At 43.9% G+C, this 22,986-nt stretch overlaps 1 protein-coding gene across 1 annotated transcript in view; it reads left to right on the plus strand.

The window, feature by feature from the left end:
* The window catches only part of LOC144893153 (uncharacterized), an 87,809-nt gene extending 70,307 nt beyond the window's left edge, over nucleotides 1–17,502 (plus strand). Inside the window, exon 2 of the mRNA XM_078782787.1 lies at nucleotides 16,736–17,502. Within this exon, the coding sequence (XP_078638913.1) occupies nucleotides 17,026–17,451 (426 nt within the window). The 5' untranslated portion in view covers nucleotides 16,736–17,025 and the 3' untranslated portion in view covers nucleotides 17,452–17,502. The remainder of the gene's footprint in view (nucleotides 1–16,735) is intronic.
* The last annotated feature ends 5,484 nt before the right edge of the window (nucleotides 17,503–22,986 follow it).

A 22,986-nucleotide genomic window follows, 5' to 3' on the forward strand; every position in this document is an offset into this window, starting at 1 on the left:
TTTGTTAAGGTGGGGGTACACCACCCTGGATGTGGGGGATATCTGGGATAGATCGTTCGGCTGTCTCTGTGCCACAGCTTGTTCAAGAAAACTGTGTGAGGCTATATAACAACCTCAACAACAACAACACTCGACCCAAACAAAGCCAACTAACGGAAATCTGATGCAACAAACCTGGGCAGAGGCCTCCAGACCTGATGTCTTCGGTCCACCAGAAAACCAAGATGGTGGCTGGGCGCCATGGTGTGTGTCAAGCGACAAATGTGGGTGGGGTCCGGCACATTTCAAAAATCGACCACCAATAAGAACCGCACAAATAACCATGTGGACCTCTCGTAGGCACGTCCTTAAAATAGGAAAAACCAGCACAATTAACATAAGCATGAAACATTGCATAAATAACACAAAATAGATGTAAAGCAATCAAAAGTGTCAAAAAATGTCATTAAATTCCAGGCAAAATCCAAATAGATTTCACTACACTGGATGTCACCTTTGCATTTCTATTATACTAACAAGGTACCCATGCTACACACAGGTGGGAGGTCTAGAGCAAACAGACAATGCAGAAACGGTGAATGCCAAACAATGAACAAATACCACATTCCTGTGCCACCTTCAGTTGAACGTCAGACATTGACAGCCGGTTCATCATGAATGACTTGGGCAAAAAACTTGCAGCAGCTGAATGTTTACACAGTACTTGTGGTCAATGGAAAATCTTCAAATGCCGAATCTGTGAATATTACGGATGGAAACACCCACGTCATTTCCTCCTTATACTCTAAACTCAATCTCTCTATATATTCATTCCAATCACAAATTAATGCTATAACATAAATATAACAAAATACAATGTTACAAACACTAGTGAAATAAACAAATATAGACCCATTCTCACGTGATAACTGATATAGATGTATCTACCAGCCAGAAAGGGTGGATAAGAAACACTTCGTATTAATCGAAAATCATAATTGTATTGACAAATTTCTGAAACTTCCCACCCACCTTAGGGTGGCTAAAAGCGGCATTTTTCAGGTGGAAACTCAAAATCACGATTGTATTGAGATATTATCAAACCAGCGGATGTTCGTGATCGTGTCTACTTCTTGATCGGGAGCAGCTTTGTATGGTTTGAAAGTCAAAATCATAATTGTATTGAGGCACTTCGGAAGGCACTTGGTATCATTACGTACATGGGCCCCTTCATACCAAAGCTGTCTGACCTAACAGCTCTAATTCGGGAACTGGTGAAATCAGAGCAACTAAATTGGACAGCCATCCACAGCCAGGCTTTCCAAAAGGTCAAGGACGCCATCTGCCAGGAGACCTGTCTAACCTACTTTGACCGACATAAATCCACAACACTACAGGTCGATGCCTCCACAAAAGGCCTTGGGGCTTGCCTAATGCAAGATAACAAGCCCATCGCCTTCACATCAAAGAGCCTTTCTGAGGTTGAGCAATGGTATGCCAACACTGAGTGTGAGATGCTATCCGTCGTGTTTGGGTGTGAATTCTTCCACACTTACCTATACAGTCGGCCCTTCATTGTCGAGAGTGACCACAAGCCCCTAGAAATGATCAGCTTGAAAAACCTCACTGCTGCCCCACCCCGACTGCAACGGATGCTACTGCGGCTTCAGGGGTATGACACATGCATCAATTACAAAGCTGGCAAAGACATGCTCCTAGCCGATGGACTGTCTCGCTTGCTGGCACCAACGCAAGCACCAACTATCCAGCTTGATGTGAAAGTAGAGCACATCCAATTCAGCCATCAGAAGATGCAGCAAGTGCAGCAATCCACAGACGCGGATGCCCGCCTAACCACGCCCAGGAGAGGCATCATGACCGGATGGCTGGAAAGGCGCCAAGATCTGCCCAGTGAACTGAGGCCATACTGGAATTATCGCGATGAGCTGAGTGTTGAAGATGGTGTCATGTGGAAGGGGGGCCGGCTCCTTATCCCTGCCAGTTTACAACATGAACCCTCAGGAAGCTACATGAAGGCCACCTCGGTATCCTCAAAACCTAGCTTGCGCAATTGTGTGTTCTGGCCCAAGGTGAAAGAGGACATTGAAAACTGGATCGGCTCCTGCCACATCTGCCAGACCCATCAGCATTGGCAGTCCGAGGAACCAATTATCCCACACGAGATCCTGACCAGGCCATGGCAAACACTGGCTGCAGACTTATTCCACCTAGATGGAAATGACTACCTCCTGCTCGCCGATGTGTACTCCAGGTTCCCCATTGTTCGAAAACTTCCAACAGGGGCAACGAGTAATAATGATGTAATTGGTATTCTGCGGCTGGTATTTTCAGAGCAGGCATTCCAGAGAATCTCAAGAGCGACAATGGAGGCCGTTTTAGCAGCCACGCCTTTACAAAATTTGTTGAGGACTGGAGCTTCCACTATGTACTTCAAGCCCCCACTACCCGCAATCAAACGGCTTCATAGAACGCCAAGTGCAAACTATAATGAACATTCTACACAAAACAAAACTCTCTGGTGCTGACCCACACATGACCCTCCTCATTTTGAGGACTACGCCCATCGACAGCCACCTCACATCACCTGCTGAGCTACTGAATCAGAGGAAAATGAAATCCAACCTGCCTACCAAGGTGCCAAACGTAGCACCGAATGGTGACGCAACCCTAGAGGCACTTGAACGTCAGCAAGCATCCCAAAAAGAATACTTTGACTGCCGGGCTAGCCCCGATCTCGGGCCACTTCAACCAGGCCAATGAGTTCGGGTTCTCGAGGAGGCTGGGCGGTCCCACACTTGGGAACCAGCAATTATGTCCACCACCCGCTCGGAGCCCAGATAGTACGAAGTCGTCACGGAAACGGGAAACATCCTGAGGCGGAATCGCCGCCACATCCGACATGCTCAACAGACCCAGCCAAGGCGGCCGGAGCCCGAGATGTTCCAGAATTCTCTCACTGATACCGATGTTGACCGTGCCACTGCCAAGGGACAACTGGGTGCTGACGAGGAGCCACCATCATCCCTACATACCCAAGCACCTACCACACCACCAGCATCCCAAACTCGGTCTGGTCGCATGGTCAGACGGCCTGTCAGGTTGGACATTTGATTCCTAGTGGTCTAGCTAATATTAATATGTGGGTGGTTAACCATCCTGAACTGCATTGCATTTCACCCGGTAATACTGTGATTTTTTTTCTCTCCCTCTCCTTATGTTTCCAGCCCATTTGATGCTCTGTATTAATTTTTTTAATTAGCTTTTTTTTTGGAGAAAGGGGGATGTCATATGAATATATGAGTTGGGGGTGCAACCTGGAGAAAGGGGCGGGGGATGTGAGCGGAGGAGGAGGAAACGAGCGGGGGCTCAGGAGGCCGGATGGGAGATACGAGGCCGAGTGACGTTGCATGCTGTGCTGTTCATTAAATCCTGTCATCTCCTAATTTGAGACTTGGATTCATCTTATTACACCACCTACCTTAGGACACCGCAGGGACCCCAGAACGTTCCATATAAGGTTTGGCAGCACTAGCCCCAAAACAGAGGGAGTAGTTCCAGGGATAGACAGACACTCCTGCTTTATAATATAGATTGAGCAATACTTGTACTTCCTGTTTCCTTTACTGGGCTGGCAGGATAGCCTCGAGGTATGTGCATTTGCCTATGAGCTGCCTAGCCTGGGGTCGAATATTGGTCAGGCTATAAGCAGTCATCCTGGCGTTTCAGAGGAAGGACGATTCGTCAATGTGTGGGCCATGGACGTACCATTAGTTGGTTGATGAACAATCCCATGGTGTCTTTCGCAAAGAGCAGGCGAATTATTGTCGGCACACTGACCAAATCAAAAAAATCTTGCTCCCTCAGTCAAGTACCCTGAGTTGGATTGGCGACTGGGCCTGGATTGTAGCCTTTGCCAAGAAACTGCGTCAGCAGAACCGAAGCTCCGTATAGGACATGTTACATGAGTACAAGTACAATTATAACCGTGCTGTACTGGTAGCCCCAGGTGGCAAATGCTCCCTCTCTAATACCAACTCAACTCCTGCAAATCATGAAATGATGAGTCAGGGGTAATACTAATGCACAAATTACACTCATCCTCGTTGCATCCGCTAATAAAAGGAAAAGATTCATTATCCTAAGTGTTTTGTTGAGCATTATCCATTTAAGGTTTTGGGTTGTGTGGTGCATATATCTTCAATAGAAAAGTGCCAATTTAATATATAGGATAATATAAAAAATTCCTCATACTACCTGACCTGACTACCTGACCAAACACCCTCACAGATTTTAAAACAATAACAGAGGCAAGCTTTCCAACCACATCCCATCTGCCAGCTGTACAATTACACAAGTGACTGATCTTTAGCAAACTGGAATTCAAAAATGGGGGATCAAAGCTCGTACATGAGAATTTACAGGCAAAAAGGGGCCGTATCAAAGAGCCTCATGAAAAAATTATGAATGCCATATCCTTCAATTTTGCGGCCAATATCCAGACATTGTCATGCATGAATAATGCTCTAAAAGAAAGTTTGAAGGATTGAAAGATAAATACGCTGTAGATCCAGAAGGAACGACTCTTTGTGATAGCGTTACCTGGTACCCACCAATTTAAGCAAGCAGTAGGTAAGCTGTCACCTGGGCAAACCGTTTATGAACAGCAAACAATGCACAAAAAGTACACAGAAGGCCACAGAGTGCCTGGGAATACCCACTAACCCAAGATACCCCTTGACCAAAGGAAGTTACGGAAGATTGGGCTTTAGAAATTGCTTGCAATTACACAGAAAATGGAGGTACCACTAAATATTCTTAACAATAATTTCAGGCTGTTGTGTTCTGATCCATTCAGTATTCTAGCTTCAACAACAACCAAAAAAACAATTTGTATAAAGTATTGTATTGTATCAAGGGTGATGAGTTTATTATAATGAACGCTCACCTTTGAAGTGGCAAAATTGGCAAAAATCCTTTCCTCCCAGTAAGATTTTGTTCAATTATGTCAGTTAATTGTAAATTTAACCTTTTCATCACAGCACACTCCAGGCTACTCGATGTTGTTTTAACACCAATTGAGATTTTCACGAGTATTGCTGGAGGTCAAAACAAATTCCAGGCTGGCAGGATAGCTCGGAGATCTGCAAACTCACATCTGAACTGTCTGGAGCCTGGGATGGAATCTCTACCCAGATATAAACTGTCATCCTGGTGTTTCTCATGCAGGGCAATTCATCAATGTGTGTGCTGTCTCTTGGATGTGCATCAACTAGCACTGTTTGGTGGACATTAACGATCCCCATATGTCCTTCCCAAATAGGAGACCAGCTCCGCTGGTACCCTGGCCCCATTCCAAATTCCTGCTGTAACTTATATGACATTCGTGGCACAGCATACCACCCAGCAAGTGATGCTACCTGCAGCCATGTGCTGCAAAAAGGAGGAGAAGATGAAGAAGACAAATTTCCGATTCACTCATAAAGCTACGATTGGTCTGGTAAAGACTAACCTGTTGCGTTTGGGTATGTCCATCCTAAGGTAGAGATGGCATTGTCAAAAGCTTGAATTGAAACACAACTCACCCCAGCAAAAACAGACAGGGGACAAATGGTTTGGTCTGTTTGTGTTGTTTAAAAATTAGATATTATACCGCATTTGTTTGTCCATTGCCTTTTAATGCCATTTGGATATGTGTACAAATGTCTTTGTCATGCAAGTGACATAGGTAAACTTCCTCCATGATCCTTAGATCACTGAAGAAGAGATACAAAAATGACCTGAATTAAACCTTAACTGATGGAAAAGCAACTAAGCCTTGCAGTGATAAGAAATAGAACAAGAATAGCAGGCCAAACCATAGAAGGGATCCTTGCCATGCCACCCTCTATTCCAACTGGAAGAAACACAAGATGTCGTTATTGTCCTTCAACATAGTGAGAATGTTGTTACATCCCAAGTGAAGCAAGTCTGATATAAGATATATTGTACAAAAAATATATAAAAAGTCATGCTAAAACATATAAATATATACTATATAGTCATGTTGAAGTGTAAACGTTTACGTGTGATCTGTACTGTCATGAATCCTGGGGGTCACAGATAACCTGAAGTTCGATTGACCTTCGGGTTATATGTTATTTGCTTGTTCAAATACCCTTTTGAGAGGATGGTAGAGAGACAGGCGAAAGAGAGAGAGAGAGAGAGAGAGAGAGAGAGAGGAGGGGGAGGGCGGGAGAGAGGAGGGGTAGGTGAGTGAGAAAGGGGTGGGGCAAAGTAATGGGGAGGGAGGTTGGGAACAGTGAGGATGGGAGGGGAAAAGAGGGTGTGAGAGAGGATGGAGGGAGAAGTGAGGAAGGAAGAGCGATAAAGGGGGGCTGAGAGAGGAGGGAGGGGGAATTGAGGAGAGATGGGGAAGTGAGGAGGGATGAGGAAGCGAGCAGGCAAGACCGAGAAGGGGGGGAAGAGTGACACCTCACCACACATCACCATAAATCCAGGAGGGAGGGGATGTTAGTAGGGGGTGGGAGTGAAAGAAAGAGAGAGAGGAGGGGGGCAGGAAGTGGGGGAGTTCGACGAAAGGGGGCTAGGGCGGTGGAGGGTGACACCTCAAAAATTAGGGGGAATTTTTCAAAAAGTAAATTCATTAAAATATCATTACAATATTTTCCAATTCTCTCTTGAACTCGAAATTCACTTGTTCCGTTGCTGTACTCATTCTAATCTTCCCAGTATGTGAATCATTTTTTAAATTCAATCTGTAATTTAATTTATTTTGCTTTCCTAACTCCAGAGATTTCCCTATGGAGAAGCCAGACAGGGCCTCAGGTGCCTTGGCGGCGATCCCGCTGGTTAATTATTTTCATTGCACTCAATGAAGTTACACTTTAAGCACATTGCTTAATCTTTTCTTCACTCAATATAATTTTCGAACAGTAGAAAAAGTTAAGTTTAATGCTATATCAAATTTCACATTTTCTTGTGTAAATATGAAGAAGGAGGGATCACAGCCTTGCGTTTATGTTTTAGTGTTAAGAATCACTAGTTTCTTTCAATTTTGAGATTTCAATCCAGATTTCAATCCAACAACTTATTTAGTCAATGAGATCCGATCCTAAAATCTAAACACAGATTTCAATAATATACTTCAATTAGTCCGTGAGAGGTCATTGCGGTTCCAAGGCAAGGCATTTTCGAGCAGGCTGAAACAAAATGGTGGCTTAAGACCCCTGCGAGTTGAAAGTGGGCTGACCAAAGGTAAGCCTTTTTTTTGTTTTTTTCATGATGAGCGCCCCATTAATTATCGTCAATAGGAGTGTTAACTTTACGCAAATATCCCGTTTTCATTCTTCGGAGTTACCTTTGTGTGCATGCAAAGTTTGAGGCTGCTAGGTTTCATGGTTTTGGAGTTATTGAAGAAACGTGAATACATATAATAAAACATGAGTGTCCATCCGTTCGTCTCAAAACTACTACCTCAGTTTTGGGGTTAGCCCAGCCAAACCTTTTGTGGAATTTTTTGGGGTCCAAGCAAGTGTCCGAAGGCAGGTGAGGTGTTTCATAAATTCCTCAATACAATTTTGATTTCAAGTTTCGATCGATACGAAGCTGCTCCCGATGTGGAAGGAAACACGATCAACGAAGATTTTCCGGTTTGATAAAATCTCAGTACAATTGTGGTTTTTAGTTTACACCTGAACGATGCCAATTTTAGCCATCGTAAGGTGGGTGGGAAGTTTCATAAATTTCTTAATCTATATATATAAAAGAAAGTTTTTGTTTGTTTGTTTGTCTGCGAGCGCTCATCTCCTGAACGGTGAAAGATAGGAGAAAACCTCTAATACAAAAAATGTTGGGATGGGCCCCGGGAAGGTTATAGGCTAGGTGGTGAGGCCGCTCGAGGCCCACCTCGGCCGGGCTGGGCCCATTTCGCAATTAAAATCTGAGCTGAATTATAGTAGTCAATCTTCTATGGCCGCAGGTAAAAGCTGAATTATAGTAGTAAATACATTAAAAAAGAACCAAAAATGTCGGGACGGGCCCCGGGAAGGTTATAGTTGAGGTGGCGAGGCCGGTCGAGGCCGCTTCGGCTGGGCTGGGCCCATTTCGCAATTAAAAGCTGAGCTGAATTATAGTAGTCAATCTTCTACGGCCGCGAGTAAAAGATGAATTATAGTAGTAAATTCATTCAAAAAGAACCCGGGCAAAGCCGGGTGCTTTCGGCTAGTACAATTATAATTTTGACTTTCGATTTGTACAAAGTGTTGCATATCGGTTTCGGCTTAGGGTTACATTTAAACCTAACTCTAACACTAATGGTTTCTCAAAGAAATGGCCTTTATTTCTAGAATTTTGAGAGTTCCCAAGAGCACAATGAGCTCCATTATTAGGAAAAGGAAAGAATATGGAACTATCCAGACTCATACTAGAGCTGGCTGTCCGATCAAATTGAGCAACCGGGAAAAAAGAATCTTGGTCAGGGAGGTAACGAATAGCCCAATGACCACTCTGACAGAACTACAGAGTTTATTGGCTGAAATAGGAGCACCTTCCGAAAGGACAACAGTCTCTGCAGCACTTCACAAATCTAGGTTTTATGGGAGAGTGGCCGGACGGTAGACACTCCTGAGAAAAAGCCACATGACAGCATGCCGTGATTTTGCAAAAAGGCATGTGAAAGACTCTGAGAGCGTGAGGCAAAATATTCTGTGGTCTGATGAGACGAAAATGTAACTATTTGGCCTAAATGCAAAATGCTGCGTCTGGCAGAAACCTAACACAGCTCATCACCCATCTAACACCATCCCTACCATGAAGCATGGTGGTGGCAGCATTGACACTGACACTCCCCATCTAACTTGACAGAGCTTGAGCAAATCTGCAAGGAACAATGTGAGAAACTCCCAAAATCCAGATGTGCAACGCTGTTACAGACATACCCAAGAAGGCTCGAAGCTGTAATCGCTGCCAAAGGCAATTATACAAATTATTGACTCAGGGATTTGAATATTTACGTAAATTAGATATTTATGTACGGTCGGACCCCGCTATTCACGGTTCCGCTATTCGCGGAATCCGCGTATTCACGGTTAATAAAATGCGACATGTTTCTCGAGGCGAGAAAAAATGCCCCGCAAATTCTCGGTTGTTTTTTTACTTTTCGCGGCTGTGTTCCACGAAATCGTGGTTTTTCAAGGGCGCAAAAAAAAAATTAATGAGCTGCTGGCTTGACACATTTATAAAGCCATCTTTTACCAGGCAAGCAAAAAGCAGCAGGACATAAGAAAAAAAACATCTTCTACGAGCCGCGAGCAGGACCTGCAGTGTGACATGCGTTTTCATGGATTTTGCAGCCACGAATCTTAGCTGTTCTATAATCGAGAGCTTCGCTGGATATCCCACGAGATGTGTAAACAAGTCAACTCCGCGAATTATAGAATGTGTTTAATGCGCGAATTATAGAATGAAGTATTTGCGCTTCATTAAATCGATTACAGCTGGTAATTTATGGTAAAGCATCATCAGAGATCTTACACAATGAAAATGCTACGTTCCATCAGCTACAAAAACATGTCAACCCCGTAAATTATAGAATGCAAATCCTTCATTAAATCTATTACTTATTGAAATTATCAGATAGGCTCAATACCCCCAATGCTCTCAATCCTTCATATACAGACTGTCCTCTATCTCCATCATTGTTCTCGTTCCGTTGCTTCGACCTGTGTTTTCGCTCTGCTCATCGTGCAATTATGTCTCCCAAACGCTAGACCAGTGCCGGAGATTCGTCGACTACCAAGAGGTAGAACAAAGTCATTAGCCTTAGCCAGAAAGTGGAGCTGCTCGACCGGCTTTCGAGAGGAGAGAGTGCGGCCTCTATGGGCAGGCATTATGGCGTCATCGAATCCACCATTCTCTCCATATGGAAGAATGAGAAGGCCATTCATGACAGTATTTCAGAAAGCACTGTAAGGAGTACGAAGGTGGTCACCCATGTCCGGGATGTCCACAGAAAGGATGGAGAAGGCTCTCTGCATATGGATCGAGGACAACGTGCAGAAAGGTATGCATTTGAGTGGGCCTCTCATTCGCGAAAAGACAAAACAAATTTACGATCATCTGTCTGGCATGGGTGGTGCCAGTACAAGTGATGCGCTGAGCGATGATGGTACATGCTGCGCGACTTCATTCACTGCAAGCAGGAGATTGTTCCATTGTTTCAAGGAGCAGTGCTTTCTCAAAAATGTGAAGCTCTCAGGGGAGCGTGCCTCCGCGGACCATGAGGCGGCAAAAGCGTTCCTTGCTCAACTCGCGAGGCAGATCGAAGAGAAGGGATACCTCCCAGAGCAGGTGTTCAACGCTGAAGAGACCAGCCTCTTCTGGAAAAAGATGCCCACGAGAACTTTCATCTCGAAGCGCAAGGAGACACCATCGGGATTCAAGACTGCCAAGGACCCGGTATCTCTTCTCCTCTGTGCAAACGGAAAAGGGGACCTCATGATGAAACCCATGTGTTGTACCGTTCCCTGAACCCGCATGCTCTCAAGGGCGAGAACAAGAAAACTCTGCCCATGTTTTGGAGGACCAACAGGAAAGCATCAGTGATGGCAGCAATCTTCCTGGACTGGTTCCATAATGGTTTCGTCCCTCAGGTGGATAGGTACATGGCAGAAAAAAACCTTGCGTACAAGGATCTCTTGCTCCTGGACAGCGCTCCTGGCCACCCAGCGAACCTGGACGTGGCTCACACGAACGTCGAGGTGGTCTTCCTGCCACCCAACACGACCTCCCTCATCCAACCACTCGACCAAGGTGTGTTTTCAACGTTTAAAATATATTACACTCGTCGCACCTTTCACCGCATTTTGGATGCAATGGAGTCCAACCCAGGGCTCACTGTCGGGCAGTGTTGGAAGGATTTCAACATTGCCCACTGCATCGGCGCCATCAAGGACTCGCTGGATGAGGTGAGAACCTCCACCATCAATGCGTGCTGGCACAACCTGTGGCCACAGACAGTCAGAAACTTTACTGGCATTCCCGATAACACTGAGGAGAGGCATGTGATTGTTGGGTAGGCATGGCAGTTGGGAGGGGAAGGATTTAAAGGCATGCAGCCTGAGGAGATGGAGGATCTCATTCCTCACATGGCTACAACCTCACTGAGGAGGAGTTGCAGGCCATTATAACGGTTTCCGAGGAGGCGGAGGCAGGCAGTGATTACAGCCCACCGATTCTCCGCCTCTACTGGGCGGGGCCTAGTTGCCGATTACGATTCCTGTGAGGCGGAGTTTATTGTCTATCGTAATGTACGGGTACTGTCAGCATTTATGCCAGTAGTTGTGGTTTAATGGAGCACTCTTTGTTATTGTTGTTGATGTAATTGTAAAGATGTGGGTTTTTTATGGCCGGCTTGTTATAAGTGTAAGAACATAGGGGAAATCGCAGGAGGCAATCACATACTGGGAGAACTACCCTGAGAACCTACCTAATTAGCATGGCTTCACCTCCATGTGAAGAACACATAAACAACCTTAAGCCCACAGTTTTTCTACTTACATACATCGATATAGGTAGGCTTTCTACTTGCACGCGGTCCCCCTCCCTCCTTCCCCCCTTTTCCCCCCACCTCCCCCCGCCCAGCAACGCCAGGTACTTCTGCTAGTACTTTATAAAGGCAATGTATATATATATATACATATGTATACAAACAAACACATAAGAGTGAACTGTGTGCGTGTCCTTGGTCATTATCTCCATTAGCAGGTTTTAGAACATGGAACAGAGCCCTCCAAGGTCTCAAAGTATCCACCTCCATGTGTGTACACAGGTTGCTCTATTTGGCTGCTCTCCCCACACGTTTCAGGAGGTGGAAATCATGTTTGTAATTTCAGAGAAGAGAGCACGTACCTATTTGCTGGGAGAGAGGGGGAGGTGGACCATTAGATACCTTCAGACCCTGATTTTTTTTCATGCTATGAACAAACTTTAGTCCATCACGGTTGATGAAGGTTGTGGTCAAGTTCCATTGAAGTCGTGTATGTGTTTCAGAGAAGTTCCGAGTGTTTACATACAGCCGAACTGCCTGACTGACAGACACTGCGCTGCTAATACCTCCCCTGAAGAATTTTTGTTTCAAGTGAGCTAAAAATGGCTCGGCCAATCTCCAACAAAGTTTGCATACATGTTGGAGGTACACAGGTTCAGTCATGGGCACATAACTCCCATCCCAACTCCCCATATGGAAATTATCTGTGCTTTTTGTAAATCATTATTAGAGAAGACAGTCTTCTGCTGCTGTAAATTAGGAATTCCTCTCTCCAGAAACTTAAATAACTTACATAACTCCAGAAACACTTCAGGTTTACTTTCACCTCACATGCTAATTTATTCTCAAAGTTTGCTTTTACCTTACCTGCCTGATGATAAAAGTTGCTTCATTCGGTGCAATAATAAACGCATTACAACTTGTGGGAAGTCCTGTTTTTTTTCTGATATCTATCCCATTTTCTGTGATTAAAACCTATCGATTGCATTGCAGCCACAGATCCACTGGGATTTACTCTTTGTACTCTTCTTACTCCGCACTGGAACAAATTTCTCGATGCAAGCTTTCATCCTGCTTTCAAAAAGCTTCCCTACTTCCTTTCTTGTTCCGTTCTGCATAATGCCATCCAAGTCTACATGGCTTAAACCTCTCCTCATACTATCATAGTCTCCATGACAGTAACTCTTTTTACTATCCAACCCACATCTATTTCATTACAAACTTTAACTGAAAATAAATATATAATTCAAAACACAATGTTTCCTAATTCGACATGGTCACTCTTTCCTAGTTTTGGACACCTAGTAAAATTAATTACCAACTCTTCCTCATTTGATAAAACCAAGTCAAGAAAGTTTGGCTCTTGACCCTCTCGAATCATCGTGGGTTCATCTACATGTCGATAAAAAAAAAAATCATTAATGCAATCCAAACTAGAACAGCTCTCGGTAGAGCACAAACCTCCGCCACGCTGAACACTTTACGTTTTGTATCCCACTGATAGGCCGGATCTGGATTCAGACCTGAACCAAAATCTAATTGGCTTTTTCTTGTCACCTAAACTACTCACCCACCTAGTTTAGTCATAAGTCATCCACAACTTTCTGAAACATCATGTGCTATATATCGTTTTTAGCCCCATTCTCTCAATGCTGAAGAACCACTTAAATTTTTTTTAAATCTTGTATTCGGATCTTGACCATAGTCGAATTGGTTCATCCTTGTCACACACCCAACGTATCCAACCCAATCTGTCCACCAATTTCGTCTGAATCCAACCATAACTTTTTGAGATACCCTGTTGTATATCGGTTTTAACCCAATCACTCAATGGTGAAGAAACACTAAAATATCTCGCATCAGAATCCGGATTCGGATCTTCACCAAAATCCAATCATTTTGGCCTTGTCACACACCCAACATCTCCACCAAATTTTGGCCGAGTCTATCCTCAACGTTTTGAGATATCCTGTTCACAGACAAACAGACAAACAGACAGTGGTGAAAACATAACCTCCATCCACCCTCAGTGGCAGAGGTAACAATAATAATAATAATTATTATTATTTTTCCAAATGGGCATTTAGCAGTCCTAAGTCTAAAAAAAAAACTCTGTGGTGTAGCGGTTACCTTATTGGGACATAATCCACGGGCACGGGCCAGTGGAGCTTTCGATTGTGTGGGCGTGGTGTGCGCGCGGTTGTTGAAGCCACGCCCTCCGAAGAGGGTTTTGGCACTATAAAAGCTGTATGAGTTCCGTTCGCGAGAGGAGTTCTGTTGGAATAAAGGAGCTTTGAACAACCAGAAATGGTCTCGTCCTCTCGCCATCCGCAACTCCTACATTGGTGACCCCGGCTGCTCCGGAACGTTTTCGGGAGGCTTCAAACGAACATGGCAAGCGCAGTTTCGATCGAACTGCCGGAGTTTTGGGAACGACGGGTGGCCGTTTGCTTCACGCACACAGGCCAAGCACTGCTGCTCATAACCTTCGCCCACACAGGCTGAGCACTGCTGCTCGTACCCTTCGCGCACACAGGCCGAGCACTGCTGCTCGTAACCTTCGCGCACACAGGCCGCGCACTGCTACTCGTAACCTCCGCACGCACTACGGCCAAGCACCTCCTCTGCGACCAGAGTGGTGAGCCTTCTCCAACGTGCGCTGCTTCTCGTAACCTTCGCGCGCACTACGGCCAAGCACCTCCTCTGCGACCAGAGTGGTGAGCCTTCTCCAACGTGCGCTGCTGCTCTTAACCTTCGCCCTCACTACGGCCAAGCACCTCCTCTGCGACCAGAGTGGTGAGCCTTCTCCAACGTGCGCTGCTGCTCGTAACCTTCGTGCGCACTACGGCCAAGCACCTCCTCTGCGACCAGAGTGGTGAGCCTTCTCCAACGTGCACTGCTGCTCGTAACCTTCGCGCACACTGGCCTGGGCAGCACTACTGCTCGTCACCTTCACGTGCACTGACCCGGGCAGCACTGTTGCTTGTCACCTTCGCGCAACTACATACTACAACTACAACTCATGAAAACTCTACAACTACAACTACAACTCGTGTGTAGAAAACTACACCTCGCGCAACTTTCTCGCGTGTAGAAAACTACACCTCGGTCAAGGCAACCGAGGGGGCCTTGACCAGCCCCCTCGGTTGGCTCAACCCCACGGCGGGGCCGTCCCCCGTCGGGTAAGTCCCCGGTTGGCCCGCCCACCGCCAAGCCGCTCACAGTCCCTGCTCGGGTCATCAGTCGTTTCGGCCGGGTGGTTAAGGCCCCCCGAAAACTGGCATTGCCCGTGCGAGTGCATTCTTGGGGGGGCGCATGTAGCGGTTACCTTATTGGGACATAATCCACGGGCATGGGCCAGTGGGGCTTTCGATTGTGTGGGCGTGGTGTGCGCGCGGTTGTTGAAGCCACGCCCTCTGAAGAGGGTTTTGGCGCTATTAAAGCTGTATGAGTTCCGTTCGCGAGAGGAGTTCTGTTGGAATAAAGGAGCTTTGAACAACCAGAAATGGCCTCGTCCTCTCGTCATCCGCAACTCCTACAGTGGTACCATTAAAAATTGGGTGTGCCAACATATCATGAGTGGGGATAGACGGCTACTGGATTGTGGTGCACCACTATCTTTGAATCCCTGAAGGGAAGAATATACAATAATCTCTCTGCAGATGGCAGTTCCTCAAATTGGAGAAAAGGGGAACAGATGAGTGTAAGTGGCAATAACGATGGATTTTGGGAGTTTAACCAGGAGGGTGTTACTGAATGTGTATAAATACTTTGAAGGAGCTGGGGAGGAGCTGAGGACTAAGATATCAGAGGAAGCTCGACTGGAGCAGACATGGTATAAAAGATAGGCCTGCAGAATATCTGTGATGTGAAAGCAACAGCCTAGTACTTCAGTCTCAATGTGTATAAGATGGGAGTAATGTTGAGAGCTTTAGAAGAGAGAGAGAGAGAGAGCTTTAGAAGAGAGAGAGAGAGAGAGAGAGAGAGAGAGAGAGAGAGAGAGAGAGAGAGAGAGAGAGAGAGAGAGAGAGAGATGTGATGTGATGCTGGGGCATGAGCTCATAGGTGAGAACAATTTATCAATTGAGCTATGGAGAAAGGCCTTGTAGGCTCTGAGTATTTCTGATTTTTTTTCAAGGAAAGACTAGGAATGACAGAGGATGCTTGGTCTATGGCTAGCTGTAGAGGCCAACTTCGCTATCTGGTCAGCCAGGAGAGGTCGTAGATGATGGTCAGGCCTGGAGGATCAAGAGACTGAACCTCTTCCAGTAGATGACCATGGAAGTAGATAGGTGGACTTGTTGGATGATCTTTCTCGAGTGACAGGAGGAAACTGTGAAACTTTCCAGTAATCCATTTTGCCATACCAGCACCTGTAATAAATTCCAGATTATTAGAGAGTGACACAGCAAGTCTACCTGTCAGTAGGATGAGACACTACACCACATTGTGGTGTTTTCTACGAAAAGGAAGGGAGCTTCCCAGTGTATTGGAGAAGTTGTCTGTGCTTATGAGGAACAATACTGCGCCAAAGACATTGCCTTGGGGTGCCCCAGCCCATACTGGGAGTATTTTAGTAGGGTATTCCATTAATAGCATAGTTCACTGGATATGAAGGCAGCTTTGTATGCCACAGGCAGCAGGATTTAAAAAAGACTAAATGGAATTTTAAAATCAGAACACTAAACTGTATTGAATTTCTCAGATATGTCCAGAGGGATGGTCCTGACCTCTTGTTTGAGATATTTGACCTCTGAAAATTACTGAGAGAGGAACAGCAGCATATCCAGAGGTGAGTGACTACGGCAGAATGTAAGCTAATGCTCATATCAGGTGCTATTGAAAAGACAAACAATTTGAACTCAGTATGAATGATATAGATTTGATTCCTTTGATTATAATTGGAAGAATGCTTACTGTTTTTTATTTATTTATTGTATACAAGATCGAGGCTCGTGTAAGAGCTAATATTAATCACAAAAAAACCTGACATATTAAACATATGATGAAGGGAGCGGGAGACAAGATGGGGGGAGAGAGAGGGAAGCACACAAGTACAACAGCAGAGAACAGGGACATCGGGAGATCTGTGGGAGGGAGAGGGCTGGCGCTGGAGGTAGTGAAGAATGCAGAAGTACGAGGTAGAGCAGAGCAGCATTTGAGAACACAGTCATTGATGCTATCTATTAGTGGGGCGGCTTAGCCCAAATATTCAAAAGAATTGTGCATTTTGTGATACAAGCACCAAATTTGGCACACTAGTAGACTATCATATTATGAAAAGATCTGGATATTGGGCCATCTCAGATTCAGAGATTTGATTTTTGCAAGATTTGCAGATTTTGCAAGCTGAGATTGCAACGCCAGGGACGGCCGACTCCTTCCTACGAGCTGCCCACGTCACCCGCACAAGAAGAGCTCATCAAATCACTGCAGCGGCACTGCACATCCTGCAACACCGTGCGTATGAACGCCACTGTATGACATATGCTGATGATGCAGAAGACCTGCCTGAGTTCGAAGACTGGTGTCACCAGAGAGGAGAAGACATTCCCAACTTTCAGTACTGGACAACTGTGCTGGAACTAGAGATGTTGGTACTGGTCTACGTGCGTTCTCTGCGGCAGGCTTCATTCACGACGTACCTTGATGCCCTGACGGAACTGGTCCCATGGTTCCATGCCTTAGACCACACACACTATGCCAGGTGGGTCCCTGTTCACCTGAGGGACACGGTTGCACTCCCAATGAAGCACCCAGATGTAGCCAGAGAATTCAGGGCTGGCAACTTCACTGTACAGAAGACGAAGAAGGTGTTCTCTTCGATCCCAATCGAATCGAAATCTTGCAAAAATCAAATCTCTGAATCTGAGATGGCCCAATATCCAGATCTTTTCATAATATGATAGTCTACTAGTGTACCAAATTTGGTGCTTGTATCACAAAATGCACAACAGGTTTGCTATGCTGCTACACTATATGCCCATTTGCTGAGGCTAAGTCGAGGCTGTTGAGAACTTTTACCTCCTTAGGAGCAAGAATTGCATAATCCATGAGAGAGTGGTGATGAGAGGGTAATTATGCACAAATACAGTCGAATTGGGTGCACAAACTTTGGAGTCTATGGAACTGACAATCTGAATGAGACTGACTATTGTGGGGATAATAATTACTTTTCTGGATTATATTTGCAAATACAGAACAGGAAGAATGACGAGGAATTAATTGGACAAGTCTTTAATCCAGGTTTTTAAACATCACATGTCCTCATGATGCATGAGGACATGCAAGTCCTCACCAATGATGACTAATGTATTCACAAAATACAACACAGGTTTACCTGTCAGCAGCCTGTGAACACCTCTTCAATATTGGCGACAATATATTTCATCAAAAAGAAAACATTCTGTCAGATTTCCATTTTGAAAAATGTTGCTCTTAAATAACACCAACAATAATTTCCATTACAATTGACTATTGTGAAGAAGAAGAATCCTATTATTAGCAGTCATGATATTTTTTTCATCAATGTTTTTCATAATAAATCATGTATGTACGTATGTATCAATAGCGATAAATGTATGTTTTCGTTGCTGAAACCAAAAAATTTAAATGAAATGTCTGATGTTAGTTTTGTCAAAAGACTCACTTTCACTTCGCCCAATTGACTTTGCAAGTTAATATAATATTGAGACATTTATCGCTTTTGATAAGTTTTATTTGATTGCTGCTCCAGTGACAAGGTCAAGAGCAAATGTAAAAACTCACCTTATGCTTCATTTCTTGGTGACATTCTTGAATTTAATTATTTGGGCCTAAAATATAAGTTGAATCATTAATTAATACAATATTTGTAGTTATAATTATGTTGTTATTTATAGGAATTACTAAATGATTCTATTTGTAAGGTTTTTTTTTGGGTTTTTTTTGGAAACAAGATGGAGGCTCGTGTAAGAGCTAACATCAATCACAAAAAAAAACGAACACACAAAACATACAATATAGGGAGCAGGAAATAAGATGGGGAGAGCGAGGGAAGCAGCAGAGGACAGGGACATCGGAAGATCTGTGGGAGGGAGAGGGCTTGGGGGGAGGTGGCATGGGAAGGGGGGGGGGGTGGTGGGAGAGGTAAAAAAACACAAGGACACTGCAAGGACTTCGAGGAAAGAAGTCAGTATTTCAAAAAAGTGGATCTGAGGTTAATTAGCGGGGGTAGAAAAGATCAAGGTTTTGGATGGGGGAAGATAAGAGATGCTGGTGAACAGCTGTTTTAAAGACCTGGAGGGAGGAGTGGGATTGAAGAGAGTGAGGGAGTTTGTTCCAGAGGCGGGAGCAAAGAGGAATGAAAGAGTGAAGGTGAGCAGAGAGTCTTGATTTTGACAATTTCACCATAAGAGGGTTGCTGGCAGATCTTGTGCGACCTGTAGAAATATTTGGGGGACAGAGCACAGACAGGGGGGGGGGGGCAAGGCCGGATAGGAGTCGGTAGAAGACAAAAAATTTAAATTTAAAAGGTTCACAAAAATTCCTTTAACCAATACACCAATCTTGATCATAAACAGGCAAATAAAGTTGATGATGAAAACAATTTTTATTTATTTTAATACATGCTAAACCATTGACATGCAATTCGTTCTTTGAAAGGGAACAAAATGTTTGCAGAAGAAAAAAAATAAAGAATATTTGCTTAAACAAAAATGAAAAAGAACTTTTATACTATCTCAATAGCCATTTTATGACCATTCCATCATAAATCATGAAATAACTGTTCATTGTTTATTTACTCAGGTTGACCACCATGTGTATTGAGCATATTTTAAAGGATCACCAATATATCCGTTAGACTTCGATAATGAGCTATTGACAAAAGAAAACTCCCTATAAAATTCTGTCAATGAACCTGTAGGTGGCAGTCTGGCATTGCTTTGTTAAACAAGTCAATCATCAGCACATTTTCCAGTGCGATACTGTAATGATAAATTACTGCCAAATATATTGCAGACTAAAATCTTGTTATGAAATCACTGAAAGAGCTCCAGCTGCTCTTTTTCCTATTATTTCAAATGTTGTTGGTAAGTAATATTACAAAATTCACTCAAATCACTGAGTATGACAAAGTGCTCATGTGCCTCGTAACGATTAATCATGTTGTAAATTATTTGCTATGTAATGGAGTGTGTTATTACCAAAATTAATTTATTAATGCCCGACTCTGATGATATGTGACGTCAATCTGGTTCCGGTTTGGGTATGTAATGATGCACCTTACCCCCTTGTGAGCTACAACATTATTTTTGGCCAGGTTTGTGGACATAGGAGAGAATTGTAAGGGTTTATGTCGGGCTGTCATGAGCCAGTCTCATTGCAATCCGAGAGGATCAATTGATGATCCAAAAGGAATTTATTTGCAAAATATCCAATGATCTAAATAATGTCACTGTGATTCAATCACAATCAACCCTTTAAATTGTGATAAATAACTACTTTACCTTAGCTCATCTATGCATTGTGGATGTGAAAGAAAGAAAGAAGAGCAAAGCATGCATTTTTATTTATTAAACTACTTTTTAACTACTGCTCAGGTATTTACAAACGGCTTACAATAAGTACTAATTGAATGATTACACAAGCAAGCATATATGACCAAAATCGTTCAATTAAATGAAAGAGTTAATAAGAAAGAGATATTAAATCCTTCCCTAAAGAGAATAATCAATCAGAAAAGTATAAACATTTATCTAGATCTCTATAAAAATCTATAAGACTTAGAACACAAATGGACACAAACAGTCAATGTGTACACACAAGAAAGTTAAAGTGGAAGTAAACATTTAAATGTTGTACACCGCTCCTTTCCTATGCCATCTCCAGGCGCTGCATGACGTCATTGCCAGGCACCGAAGGGAGCCGAGCAATGACACACGCTGAAAGGGAGTACTCAGTTTTCACTCCGGTTTCTTTCTTGTTTTCTTGTTTGTTTGTTTGTCCAGGCGATATCTCAGCCACCCTTTAAACTAGGAAGCTGAAATTTCGGCACAATAGTGAGCAATTGCTTTGGCAAAAACGGTATTTTTTGTTTTTTTTGATCAATCAATTAATTGATTAGTTATTTAATTATTATTGATTAATTAAGTACTATCACGTCGCCAGGGATGAGGGATGGCCGACCGAGCTTTAACTCCGAGGCGTACTAGCCAAATTGATGGCGGTTCCTTTGGCACGTGTGGGGGAGGGATAACGAGGCCTTTATCTGAACGGACGGACACGACAAGGGTTTTCCAAAACCACAAACAAATAAACGTACAAGACACAGGAATTGAAAATGTACAAATAATGAGTTTAATGAAAATATTGCAAGGAAAACAAAACAAAAGGTAAGGTAAAACTAATTCCTATATTGAGGCGCCTCCTTTCAGACTCGATACAACACAAGGGGAAAACGAAAGTAAAAATAAATAATGATTCTGCCGGCCGGCACTTAACTCTGGCCTCGACCAACATTTGGTGGGGTCGCCTTGAACAACTGCGTGGGAAACGCACAAGATGACGCGGAGCCACTCCCATAGCCAGCCATCAGCATGAGGTATAGGGCGGGCCATACTTTTTTTTTTTGGAAATCAATCGAGAGGGGTGTTCATATTACGTATTTTGGTGTGTAGAACACAAATCTGAGGTTTTAAAAAAATTCTGATAACCCTAACCTACATCAATTTGCAGTTGATTATTATTAAATTTTTGATTATATTGCTATTCTTCTGGAAAAAAAGAGAAGTTTTTTATTTTGAAGTTCGGGCTTTTATTTTGGTAACTTCCTGTTGGGACGGCAGTTGTAGCCATCTTGTTGCTGAAAGCTCGATGTTGAGGAGGTTGGCAATCCTTATCCATCCGTCTTCTCTTCTCTTCTTATGGCATTGCCAGTAAGTACGTTTTTGATAAGGAACCTGAGGAACAAATAGATAATAATTTTAGATGTAAATTACCTTGTTTTATATTATATTTGTTAATTGATTTGTGTACTTACCTATTGCCAGCCTGAGTTACATGTGAAGGAAAATAGTGACCTGTGAAGTGAATATTTTGACGGTTTTCTGTAATACCTGTGTAATACCTTAATATCTGTCTGTAGTGGATACTTACCTGTGTATTATTGTTTTTATTTCAGTGTGAACTACTAAAAATGGCTCAAGTCAGAACAAGGATGAAATCAAGTTCTCATTTAAGTAATCTTGTTGGCACTGGGCAGGAGCTGTTGGTGTCTGAACTGCCAACTGTGAGGGATATCCTGAGGTATGGCATCTACTTGAGGGAGCAAAGTGAAGATGACAGGAGGAACTACCCAGTGGACCAGCTCGTGTCTGACATCTACCCTGGTCTGATTTGTCAGTGGAGCAAAGCTAATGCTCTTTTCAAGCCTCCTGTTATCAATGAAAAGGTGACCATCATGTCCAAGCTCAAGGAGGTCTGGAATCAGGCAGTGAAGTTTTCTCTTGGGAAGGGCAAACTTGATGCCAAAGAGAGGTTCATTGTCAAGTTAGACAAGTTATTTGATATTTTGACTTGCAAGTGTCAGATTACCAGTTGTGAGGGGGGAGGCTGTGAGGCCGGTGAGGGCTGTGTGATCCAAGCCCACATTAACTGTTCCTGCAGCAGAGAGAAAATGATTCCTGTGAAAGATCTTGCCTACATTAAAGGACAGAAAGAGAAGGTTGGAAGTAAAGGACCCCACCAAATGGGGAGCCCTGATCTGCCAGAGCACAAGAGACAGGTGAGGACATTGGAAAGGCAGGAAAATAAAAAGAATGCAGAGAAAAGGAGAAGGAGCAAGGAGGAAAATGCTGCAGCAGCAGAGAAGGCAGCCAGGAAGGATGTTGAGAGATTTTTGTCAGATGGTGATGAGGATCTGGAATTGGAGAGAAGTGGTGCTGAAGATGAGTTTGTCACTGAAGTTGAGCTCTTCCCTGAAACTGACACTGAGCCTGCAGCTTCAGCAAAGGTCCAAAAAAACTATGATGAGATTCCAAACATTGCCCTTGCTAGTGTAAGGTATGGCATAGGGCTGAGGCCAACTGCAGCGATAGCAACTGCAGCTCTGATTGATGCAGGAATCATCACAGAAGACAATACAAGTAAAGTGATTGATAAGAACAAGGTCAATAGAGCACAGGAGAAGTTGATGACAGAGCTGGGGGAAGAGTTTGATGAGAAGTGCAGGGAGTAGGGGGGGATCTCCTGCATCCTCTTTGATGGGTGGATTGACCTGACCAATGTGATGATGGAAGCTGAGGGCAGTGACCAATCTTTTCCTGCAAAGATCAAGGAAGAACACTATACTGTTAGTGAGCCTGGTAGCTACTATCTGTTCCACTTTACCCCAGAGAAAGCAACTAAAGAGGAGTCACATGCGGAGCAGATTGCTAAGGTCCTGTTTGCCTGGCTGAAAG

Source organism: Myxine glutinosa, chromosome 8 (genome assembly GCF_964187855.1).
Source record: "Myxine glutinosa chromosome 8, kmMyxGlut1.1, whole genome shotgun sequence".
Taxonomy (NCBI): Eukaryota; Metazoa; Chordata; class Myxini; order Myxiniformes; family Myxinidae; genus Myxine; species Myxine glutinosa.